At 42.4% G+C, this 12,348-nt stretch overlaps 1 protein-coding gene across 2 annotated transcripts in view; it reads left to right on the forward strand.

Moving 5' to 3' along the window:
• RCAN2 (regulator of calcineurin 2) overlaps window positions 1-11,674 on the forward strand; it is an 84,917-nt gene extending 73,243 nt beyond the window's left edge. For both annotated transcript variants that reach the window (XM_086623815.1, XM_009986938.2), the window contains exons 2-4: window positions 452-625; window positions 2,691-2,862; window positions 11,514-11,674. In XM_086623815.1, the coding sequence (XP_086479941.1) occupies window positions 452-625; window positions 2,691-2,862; window positions 11,514-11,674 (507 nt within the window). The remainder of the gene's footprint in view (window positions 1-451; window positions 626-2,690; window positions 2,863-11,513) is intronic.
• The last annotated feature ends 674 nt before the right edge of the window (window positions 11,675-12,348 follow it).

A 12,348-nucleotide genomic window follows, 5' to 3' on the forward strand; every position in this document is an offset into this window, starting at 1 on the left:
CAAAATGGCCCTGCAGCGCTCATGTGAATGTAACCCTCAGTTACAGTGGGCCTGACTTAGTCTGCTGACTCCATTGTAATTCAGCACAATGTTTGCTTTTGTACAGATGAGACCACAGTTGCCTGGTATTTTCAGTCATATGCCCTTTTGTTTCATTCTATAAGTCATTATTGCAGTTTTGCTCAAATTTTACGAGTTCAATAGCTGCTGGGTTCTCAATTTGAAGACTCCTTCCCCCAAACATTTTGCGGAGTTCAGCACTCCAGACCACTGCTTTCCTTAGTTTCTTTTCACAGAGCCCGTATTAGTCTATGGACACCCACCCCCCCAAGGCCACAGGCTGAAACCTCCTGGTTAAACACCTGTTGTCAAGTTTCAGATTATCCTTTAACACAGACTGATGTGACCAAGCACAAAGTTAATCTTCAGCATTATTTCTTTTCGTTTGCAGGAAAAATTTGAAGGCTTGTTCCGTGCCTATGATGACTGCGTGACATTCCAGCTGTTTAAAAGCTTCAGGCGTGTGAGGATAAATTTTAGTAGTCCCAAATCAGCTGCTCGTGCCAGGATAGAGCTGCATGAAACACAGTTCAGAGGGAAGAAGTTAAAGTTGTATTTTGCACAGGTAATGAAATCTGGTATCTACTTCTATGTTAGTGCATAGCTGTTATAGATATATTGTGTAGTACCACTGAATAAAAGTAATAAAGTTTCCTTCCATGCCCAGTCTCTCTGCGGAAAGATTACTCAAACATCCTTATGTTGCTGAGGTGTACCTGCCCAGTGGGTCTGCAGTAAATTTAAAAGACCACTTAGGACCCAATTGGCTTATTCAACACACAGAAGTTATGTAGCTTAGAACTGATTTACAACACTGGTTATTTTCTGCAGGTAACTCTAAACTAATCATAAAAAAAGCGGTCATGTTAAAGTATCATAAGTTCGTAAAAAAAGTGGGGCTGAGTTACTTATTTGACTGTAACCCTGAGCCACAGTCAGGCTTCCTCCTGCCTTTTTTTCTTTTTTTTTTAAATGTGAATTTCTTAAAAACTATTAATTAAGTTCAAGTAAAAGGAAGAAGGTAGGGGGAGAACAACACCCCCAGCCTCAGGGCAGAGGTGATTATATCCTCTGTTGGAAATGTCAGATAGGGGTTCATTTCTTGGCCAAGGGAGAGAGAACCCAGATCTCCCACACGTTTGGTGAGTACTAGGCCCCAGCCAGGATATAGAAAGATAAGGGAGGTTGAGAACCCAACCGCCACTTCTTCTGAATGTATTTTAATAAATTGCTGTGGCCACTGTGGCTTACAGGATACTCACTGGTGCTTCTAAACAATGTAAATGGCTTTGAGCTGCCAGATTGGTCCTTCAGAGGCCTTAGGTTAAGGGCAGGCTCATTTAAAGCTATCAACCAAACCCAAGAGGCAGTTAAATTTTGATCCTCTACAGCCTCATCAGAATAGGAGCTGTTTTGAGCCTAGGCAGAAGCAGAACCTCAGGAAGACAGGAAACTACAGTTGTGGAAGAAAAATCAATATGTTCAATAGGCTGGATGAGTTCAGAAGATCTTACAGTTGGATTTAGGTGTTGACAATCTACCTCAATCCCATTTTATATGTCTTAATCTCTTAGATCTGGATCTGAATTATTTCTGAAAGGTTTCAAAACGTGCTGTTTAGCAGATCTGAGAATCATTTCACTCTAACTGCACAATCAAGAGGTTAACAGAAAACTTCGGATAGCACAAGTAAAAGAAAAATGTGCATAATAGCGATAAGTCTCCATATCTAAGCTGATTTCCTGTGAACCATTTAGGTCTATCTGCGCCGTGCCCTCTATTACATGCGGTCTTAAAAGAGCTTATTAGTTGTGTCCAGGGAATGAGTATGTGGAAGCAGCGCAGCGTCTGGAGCAGTGGGTATCTATATGGACCTGAACTAGACTTCAAAAGCACTCCCAGAACTCCAAGTTCTGGGGAACATGGAGTTGAGAGACCCAAACCAGCTCTTTGCAAAACCCATCCCGATATAGCAGGGTGCTGTCTCAGGCTTGCTGTCATGCAAATACAGCCCATGCTTCTGGGCCCGAGCTGGTTGTAAACTTGCCCGGGTATGGCTGTAGTATAATTCATTTATTGTTGCTGCTTCTTTAATATACCACAGAAAAGCAGGAATTAAACTAGATAATTCAAGATGGAAATAAAATGAAACAATTAGTTGCAAATGACTAAGGAACATGGTAGATTCCTTTATCACTTCAGCTAAAGAAATCAAATGTTCAGAAACCTGTCTGAAGTTACTGATAAGGCCTTGGTGCAGGAGTTACTGGTTTCTTGTCTAATGTCTGTTTTTATTTAGGAGTTTAGACCAGTACATCACAACAATATCTTTTCAGCATCAAAAATCTCTGAACTAGCAGCTGTGGATACCAAAGCTTTGCATTTATCCTCAGAGAACATATACAGTAGGGACAAACATTGTAGCTTTGCTCATACAACAGCCCTTCACAGTGTATTTACTGTAGAGGAACCATCTGTAAGGTTGAGATGAAATTCGTCTTCAGGCCTTCTCTGCTGATACTCATGCTGAAACCCTGCCTGGGTGGCATTTGATATTAGAAGTGTATGATTTGAGTAATCATTCCATTTACCCATCCTATACTAAGCAATGTATTTGTTATGCTTTAAAGATTCAGACTTCTGAGACAGATGGAGACAAGCTTCATTTGGCACCACCACAGCCTGCAAAACAGTTTCTCATCTCGCCTCCAGCCTCCCCACCTGTAGGGTGGCAACCAATAGATGATGCAACACCTGTCATCAACTACGACCTCCTTTATGCAGTTTCTAAGCTAGGACCAGGTAAGCTTGTGGTCCTTGTGTGAAAACGCGTCAGAAAAAGCGTCAGAAAAAGCAGCGTAGATAATAACTGCAGAAGTTGACATAAAGTCTGTAAGTTTCATTAAGGCTTTGGATTTGGATCTTTGGAACTAAAAGAGGGTAGATTTAGATTAGATATAAGGAAGAAATTTTTCACAGTGAGGGTGGTGAGGCACTGGAACAGGTTGCCCAGAGACGTTGTGGCTGCCCCATCCCTGGAAGTGTTCAAGGTCAGGTTGGATGAGGCTTTGGGCACCCTGGTGTAGTGGAGAGTGTCCTTGCCCATGGCAGGGGGTTTGGAACTAGATGATCTTTAAGGTCCCTTCCAACCCAAACCATTCTATGATTCTGTGATTTAAGTTGATGTACGTCAACTGATTTTTTGCCTAAGAATGAGTTGTACCATATGTATATACAGAATGAATATCTACAGCTCAGGAGTGCTATTTGAATAGCAGATCAAAGCCTGGTTTTTGCAATTTATTGTGCCTGGGTTCACGCTTAAATGAGGTAACTGGTGGTTTATGTGAGGACTGGACAAATGTTTGTCCATGATCTTGAGGAATTTTTGCTTTAAGTCACGTCTGCATCTTGGAACGCAGTACTGAGCAGAATACTTCATCAAATATTTAGGCATCACTGCATCTCCACCAGAGTGGACAATCTCTCACTTTAACAGGTTTGTCAAGACAGAACTACGATTTCCTAATCTTGGCAGGATTGCTCTGTTGGGACTGCCCATTTTTTGTTGAAAACTGATGCAGAAGAAATGGGATCAGTTGTAGCCTCTATCAAGACAGGATAGACGTCAATGGGTAATGCAGATAGGCTTTCTTCTGTCTTCCCATCTTCAGCCAATGTCAGGAATTGAAGCTAGCTGGGATGTTCAAACAGTATTTTTCCCTTAGAAAATGCTCATCTGATGAAACCAAAGCTTTTCATAGGAAGGGATTACTTTTGATTTAATTAAGTCATCTTTACAAATAGTTTTCTTTTAAAGCTGTTAAAGCATCTTCTTTTAAAATGTTTAAAATGGAAAAGGTTCCAGTTGCAGGTCTAAGTAGTGTCATTTAGAAATTAAGTCTAATTTATATTTGTAAACCGTAAGAAAAAATAGCTTGGTAAATTATTTTCATATTGAAATAAAGCACTTCAGATCCAATCTAATACCACTTGGGGGGAGTGAGCTCATGAGAGTTTATATTTTAAATTCTTGTGGGATGAGAGAATTGTTTTCTTCCCAGCTGTATTGAAGATGCTGCTTTCTTGTTCTGAGATGAGCTTTCAGTTGCAGACATCCTATCACTGGGGCTTTTGTGTAACTGCACCAGAGTAACTCAGAGCTGAAGTGCGTGGGGTGCAGGAAGAGATGTTTCATGATTCACAAGGTTTGCAGGATCATCCCGTATCTTTTTCACATGGAATCTGTCACAGGGGAAAAATATATATCAGGAGAATGTCAGAGATTGCTGTGTTTTATTCCCCTTCAGCAGGAAAGCCCACAGAAAAGGGCTGTCAGGTGTAACGTTTCGTACTATATTGCATATTATTATTTCCAGAATTGATGCTTTGCTTCTAAGCTGCTGAATAAAAGAAAACCAAAAAACTATTTTTTTTTCCTTTGATGCAGCAGTGTTAAAAATGGAAACATGTAAACGAATTCCCGAGCTAGCTGGGTAATAAATCAATTCCTGTTCTAGAGCAGTGGAATGTGAAATATCACTCATTGTCCCACACTCTGGGACAGCTTTGCGTGAAGGTCATATTCACCCGTGTTTAAGGAGCCTGCAGGGAGTGATATGAAAAGTCATTGTGTGCTCTCTGCTTTCTATTTTTAGCACTTGTTAGAGAGATCAATTTTAGTTAACTGCAGTGGCGGTTTTAAAATAGTGTTGCAGTTCTCAGTTGTGCATTTACTATGTTTAGAATTTCATTGGAAAACAAATCCCACCAAAACTCATTTCTCTGTATCACGTCAGTGAAACATGCTGCTGTACATCACATAACACTGTTAGCCTCAGCTAAGTTAGATTTTTTTTCTTTCATTCAAAAAACACAATTAAAAATTTAACTATGGCTGATCAGCTATCAAAAAATACTCCCGAGCACAGTTGTTTACAGAACTCTGAATGTTAGAGCCTGACTTCTATGTCAATAACTTGTGAGGAATCTTTGCTATGTTAAATACACCGGTTTGGTAAGATTAATATCTGAGGATCAGGAAAACTCATTTGAGTGTGTAAATAGTAAACATTTTCTTTGTATGTCCTCAGTACAAGACGAGTTTTATTGACCTACTTCGCTGGGGACGTTAAGATACACCACTTGGCCACAGACCCACTCAACTTTCCCATTCCATGTATACAAGTCATCTCCTTTCACAGTGCGCTGCTACAGTCACCATAGCCACAAAATTAAAGACTAAAACGGTCCCGAGGCGCAAAGACTGGGAGACTCACTCCAGAGTAAAATGAATAGGCCAGAAGCTACTTAACAGATTTGCTGTGTGTTGTCTTTTTCCAAGCACAGTTTTGGGACCTTTTTTTTTTTAATAGTTTTTTCAGCCTTGTGGCTGCAGCAGTGACTGATGGGCATCTCAGAGGTCTACTGGAAAATATTTCTTTTTGCTGTGCAAAAAAGGAAGCTGGCTTTTGGTCCTTTGACGTTAAATTGAGATCAGCTAGGGTGCGTTTACTTCTTAGGGAAGATCACGGCATATTTAATTAAGTTTCTGGTTGATTAATGAATATTCTCACTTTCTGCAGATGCAGAAATTGAGCTTTAAATGAGGCATGAACAGAATGCCGTAGATCAGTCAGAGCCAGCAACTGTGACTGTGCCTGGTTCTGACCACCAGCCTACAATTTTTTCAAGATATTACAAGTAAAGAAGTGTGATCATTAATCTCTTTGATGAAGAACACTTCTGCTGTCAAGAGAACTTCCAGTAGTTTAAAATACTGATGCAGATACAAAGACATTGCTCGGAACTAGGGTGGTAGTCTGGCTGTTTGCCTGTCAGGCGCTGGTTGTGTCTCTGCCTGGCCTGACTTGGACCTAACTCTTTCCTACAGAAGGCTTGCAACACACCAAGCTGGTGTCTAGTCTAGGCTCTCCTGTTTTTTTCCACAACATTTTATAAGGTCTTAGTTTCATCCCACTGAGGAATACAGGAAATAATTTTATATGAGAAATGCTTGTGGTGCGAGGTCGGGGGAATCTTCAGGTCTAGGCTACTGCTGTACAGCAGAGCTGCTTGTCTCAAAGAAAGCTAAGTTTGCTCTGACATTTACAGTGCAGTGGTTTGCAAACCATCCTCTTGGCACTAGAATAAGTCCTTTATTTTCTGGAAAGCAGTCCTACCCTCTCCCTATCCACTTCCCAACCTGCATGTTTCTTCCCTCCTTCCCCCATTGCCTCTTTCAGACGTGTTACCCCAATTCCTTCACAACAGACTGCCCTGTACTCCCTCACTTTCTAACTCTGCGCTCCAGAGTGCCTTTCCCCAGGATCCCAGGTGCTGCCCTGGCCTCCCCTTGCCATTCTCACCCACTGCCCGCTGCTCACACGTCAGCTGCCCAGACAAATTGCCTCTCTCCCAAGGCTTTGATTCACAAATCATGGCTCCACTGATGAGATCCGCACTATACAGTAACACACAATGTAGATCAGGATCGTGAGCACTGAACTGCTCCATGTGCTGCTCCCTGGTGTGATTTTGCCCTCTGTCTGTTAGCACTCGCCTCCATGCTTTCAGGCACTATTTGAAAACCAGTGCAGGCTGGGCACCATCTCCAGTAGCCCATATAGATAAGTTTGTACCAGTTTTTATTCTCTCTACGTTTCCCAGTCCCTCATCAGCATTCCAGCAGGCTTTGCACATCCTAAATTTCCTCAGGCTACACTCCGGGTTATGTAAAATACATTTTTCATGTTATGAAAGCACCATTCTGAAGCGTTGCATGTGATGGCTCTTAGGTCCGCAGTGGTACCTCTTGGGACACAAAGGAGACCCTGCAGCTGTCTGTGGTACTTGGCAGCTGGGTCTGCGAAGTATTAGCAGTCAGAGGAGGGGTTGGGTCAGAGTTTCATTTTTGTCTCTGAGCAATTAAGGTGTAGCTGTTCCTGCCATGCTTTAGCTGGGCTTCTTGAGGATGTGCGGCTCTTGCCCCTGCTGCGCCCTGGGTTTGGCTCACCCTTGCGCAGGGAAGAGCAGGACACTGCCCAGTAAATGCTGCACACAAGGATTTCAAACCATGTCTCACACTGCAAGTTTTCTATGCATAGATATTTTCAAACTCTCACTGATTCCAAGGAAATACTAAATACTTCATATGACTTCCAGCGAGGATTAAAAGGGGGTGGAGGAGCAGGCAGATGGGTGACAGATAAAATTTTCCATCTCTGTCCTCCTTCTCCACTCTGTTCTGTGGCTGCTTCTGCTCTTCCTTCCTCTTGCCAGGGGCAGGGTACAGGAGGGCTGCTGGGTGTAGAAAGCTTTCCCTCTGCCTTGTGCTTTTCTGGCCAGTAGAGGAGGGTGGCCACATCAGTAGTGGGCTTCCAGAGAGCATCTCATCCATCTCACGTATGGCAGATCCATGCAGTACAGGTATCACGTCGGATGTCTTTGTATCTTTTCTGGCATAAGAGGAGGGCCAGATGATGATACATGGGCTGGAGCACCTCTCCTCTGAAGACAGGCTGAGAGGGTTGGGACTGTTCAGCCTGGAGAAGAGAAGACTCCAGGGTGATCTTATAGCAGCTTTCCAGTACTTAAAGGGGGCCTACAGGAAAGCTGGAGAGGGACTTTTTACAAGGGCGTGTAGTGATAAGGCAAGAGGCAATGGCTTTAAACTGAAAGAGGGGAGATTTCAATTAGATCTCAGGAAGAAATTCTTCTCTCTGAGGGTGGTGAGGCACTGGACCAAGTTGCCCAGCGATGTTGTGGATGCCCCATCCCTGGAGGTTTCAAGGCCAGGTTGGATGAGGCTTTGAGCAACCTGACCTAGTGGAAGGTGTCCCTGCCTGTGGCAGGGGGAGTGGAACTGGATGATCTTTAAGGTCCCTTCCAACCCAAACCATTCTATGATTCTATAAACATGCATCACACAAGGGACCACCCGTTATTTGCACCATATTATTTGTAAAGCACTTGAATGAAAGGATGGTAAATGGGGGAGGTATTTTTATGTACTAATGACATGTTTAACATGGAATGGACAGATCTGAACCCATTAACCTTTGATCAGGAGTCAGAATCAGGGATGAGGTAGCTGCACAGTATCATTACCATTGCTTCATTATTAATTAAGTATATGAACATATTCTTTGTTGGACAAAAGCGCCTCATTAAACAAGAGATGCACCATCAATGAAAGGTCATAGTACTGATTCACAAAGGGACAGAAAATCACATGCCCTTATTTTTAGTTCTAAAATATCTTAAGTTGCTTTTGTGCTGTTCTCGTGGTCATCTTTCTTGTGTCACCTGAGGCTGTGGGTTTGCTTGTGGTTACTGTGGCCACAAAAGGTAGTGCCCAGTGACATAAAAGAAGCTAGGCCCATTGTTGAATGGCAAAACTTCAAATTCCTTTTTTTTTTTCTTCTTATGTGAAGCAAATGAATAGAGGAACATCGCAGCTATTTTCAGGGGTTTGTTAGGAACATTTTTTGACAAATCTGTATGGTGGAGGTGCCACAGCTTAATTCTTCCCTGCATTATATCCCGAAGGCTGAGTTTAGATGTTTGAGCATATTTGATAAATTTTATGATGTTTTTCTGAGTATATTTATCTAAGTTTCCATTGTTATCTCAGCTTATGTGAATATTTAAACAACTTACTATTAAGGGATAGAGAGAGCTCAAAGACTGCTGGAGGAGAAAGACACTTCTCACGAATCGTTTGGCTTAACCTGTAAGAGTTCCGCAGGCAAGTGGGAGAAGGGGGAGCCTCCAGTGGGGCAATGCAGGGCCTGAGAATGCAAAGGTGGCAGCATGAGAGACATACTGGACAAACGCTTGAGTGATATTAACTGCAAAAGTTGGTGAGTCTTAACTGTGCTAACTCAACTTGCGACCCTTAGCTTGGGACAACCTGTCTTGGAAACATAACTCGATTGCAGTGATTCAACCATTACTTCATTAGCTTAACTGCTGCAGATTTAGTTCAATTCTTTTTTATGCTGGAGATGTTGTTTAAGAGGGAACTAAACCAGAAAAAAGCAGAAGGGAAGGAGTAATTGGGCTGTATCTATTTGATTTTTATTATTACCTTAGTATTTTTTGCATTAACAACGGTTACATTTAGGAACAAGATACAGCTGTATAAAAGTCCCAGTTACTGTTGTCCTGTTCCTAGCTCAGCCATAAAAAAGGTTTTCTGCAGTTTGAGCCCCATTTCTGCAGGCATGAATAATCGTGAGTACAGAACTGAGTCTGCAGCTCATTTATGCTCAGAAATAACTGTATGCCTTGAAAACCTAATTTATGAGTGCATCACGTTTTTGATTTGCAAAGTGACATTAATTGCTGTTGCAGTTACTTGTGCCAGAGGCATCTGAATGTTTTTCCTTGCGTCTGTACTTGTTCCCACTGTTCTTTTTCAGTGGAAAGAGTCCTTCTGGGAAGGATTCAAACAGTAAAAGAATGTGGCATTTGAACTGGGATTATTACCTTTTAAGAGGGCAGTGAATCTGATTTACCTTGTGGTGCTGGTGTACGAGGAAAGGGCCCAGTGTTGTGTGTGCACAGCACTGCAGAGCTGCTTGTGGCTGACAGTGACCAATGTGGCCTTCAGTGCTGGTGGGCAGCACTGACGTCAGCCCATAGCTGAGAAATTAGCTAAAGCCCGCAGGGAAAATAGGCAAAGAAAAACCATATAATTTCTCAATGCAGCACAACCGAGCTATTTCTCTTTTTATATTTTAGCCTATCAGCAAGACCTGTAATGCTTTGCTCAATTTGGATTCAGAGGAGAGGTTGCCAAAAATAGAGCAGTTAAATGTCAACATTAATGGTATCACAGCACTAAAATATTTCTCACAGCAAGATGCCTGACTTATAGCTATTATTCACTAGTTGCCTTATATTTTTTAGGCAAAAATGCAGCATGTCCTCTAGTCCTAAACAACCCAGTCTTGCTTGGACCAAGAATTTGTCAGCACAAATAGCATGCCATGACAGTCCCAGAACTGCGCGCGCTAATGCCGGGCCAAACCTGCAACCCCTTCCTGACATGAATTACTCTGCCATAAAAGTTCTCAATAAATAAAAATCCAAATTAGTAACGCAAGCAAACCACAAGCGCTTTGAGGTGTAGCGACAGCTGTTTCACTGTCCTCGCGCAACACCGAGCACTGCCGGCTTCTGCCTGTGATGCAGGCGTTTAGGAGCTGTTGCACCACAAATACAGGTCAGGTAGGTATATTGGGACCTCACCTCTGTCATCCTAGAATATTTTGCAGGCAATATGCAGTGGTTTTGGACCAGTCTTATGAAAAAAAACCCAAGCTATCAGGAGTGTGTGTGGTCACTGTAAGCCTATTTTGCTTTAACTGTGGCTTGTGAGTCATGGGGATGAGAGTGATGGCAAACAGTCCAAAGCAGGGCAGCGCGTTATCTGCAGTGGTTTCTAATTTCCAGTGCTGCTAATGGGTGTTTGTCACTTCTGAAAGACCAAGTCATCCTATCAGAAATGTCACCGTTGGGACTTTTTGTGTCTTTAGAGTCTTAATTCCTTACAATTTCATAACCAATACCTACTTGTGTTCTGTGTACAATCCAAAACATATGTAGTGCCAATAGACTTAATGCAGGACTGAAAATCCTATAATGTCTGATCCTGATTTTCCTTTTTTTTGGCTTGTGGACTCTTGCAGGTAACCACCTAAGCCATATTTGTCTTCCTCACAGGAGTACTGGGTAGAGACTTAAATAAGGAATGTACATAGTTAGAAAACCTTATGTACTGTTTCAGTGTTTAGCCCGATTGTGAGCATTTATAGAGCATAATCTGTAATCTCATCTGTAGAGACAGAATTTGTTACAGCCCCAGCTGAAGAGCTTTGAATTTCAAAATCCATCTGGAGCAGATATATTTAATTTTTTTATTTCTGGAGCAATTGGACCAAGTGTTGATGTGTGTCCGGAGACGACAAGTTGTAGAATTTAGTGGACTTTAAATGGGTCTGGAGCCATGCTAGACTGAAAGAAAACAACAACAAAAAAAGAACAGCCCCAGCCCAAGATGTGTGACATGTCTTCAGACCAAATGTTTGCAAGATTGGATTCCAGTCCCTCTTCTAAACCATGAACTTACGTGTTCTCTCTTATTTTATGAGGTTTTTTTTTTTTTCAGTGTTGCACTAATATTGGTACAAAACACCATTATAGACACCAGTGTATTTTAGTATGCCTTACAGACCAATGATCACCGCACCCCTGGGGCAGGATCCCCAGAATCTATTGTGACAGCTGACAGAGTCTAGCCTTTCTTGCCCTCACCTATATTTAGGGGCAGCACACGCTCATCTGCCCTATCCAGGTGCAGAAGTATTCTGCAGTCCAAGAGTGCTGTGGTCTGTGCTGCTACTCAGACAGTTGTCCTTTGATCTAACTATTTTTTCTGTTTCCAGGAGAGAAATATGAGCTGCACGCAGGAACAGAGTCCACTCCCAGTGTGGTAGTGCATGTCTGCGACAGCGACATGGAAGAAGACGAGGACCCAAAGAATTCTCCAAAGCCAAAAATCATTCAAACTCGGCGCCCTGGTCTGCCACCTCCTGTATCTAACTGACCCTCTCCGACAGAAGCAGCACTTCTCTCCTCCAGCACAGCTCTTGTTTTCTGTTTGCTTTGTTTTGTTGAAAGGCAGCCATTGCCTTTTAAGAGTACCAGGACATTAAACTCATTGAAATCCCTTCATAGTAATCAAGCCTACATAATAAAAGGGCTAGGAAAAAGATCTTCGTATAAGTAACCATATCACACACCAACTAATAGATTTTTCTGGAAAGGACAAAACAAGGCTGAAGAAACAAGGGAGGGTTTCAGTCTGAGAATTTTTTCACAGCTATAATTTGCATGCTGAAACACCACTACCAGAGAGATTGTTTAGGGTGAGCAATTGGGCTGATATCAGGCTTGATACTCAAACTCCCAGAATACTTCCTAGTGCCCTTCATCAAGCAGCCTGCTCCTCTGCCCTCCTCAGTTCCCCAGCTGACCTTAGTCGTTTGGGTTTTTTTGTTTTTTGGTTTTTTTTAAGGGGGTGGTGTGTGTGTTGTTTTTAATCTGCTAGCAGCTTGGTGGCCTTTTCATCCCCCCAGAATTTTCTGTAAGAAATACTATCTTACTATCTTCGTAACATTTTTTAGAAACAGCAGAAAAACACCCTCTTCCACCAACACCTGTAGAGTACACTGGTCCTTAATGGGTGGCAGGGATGTGAGACAGAGCTCTCGGGGCTGA

Source organism: Tauraco erythrolophus, chromosome 2 (genome assembly GCF_009769465.1).
Source record: "Tauraco erythrolophus isolate bTauEry1 chromosome 2, bTauEry1.pri, whole genome shotgun sequence".
In the NCBI taxonomy this organism is placed as follows: domain Eukaryota; kingdom Metazoa; phylum Chordata; class Aves; order Musophagiformes; family Musophagidae; genus Tauraco; species Tauraco erythrolophus.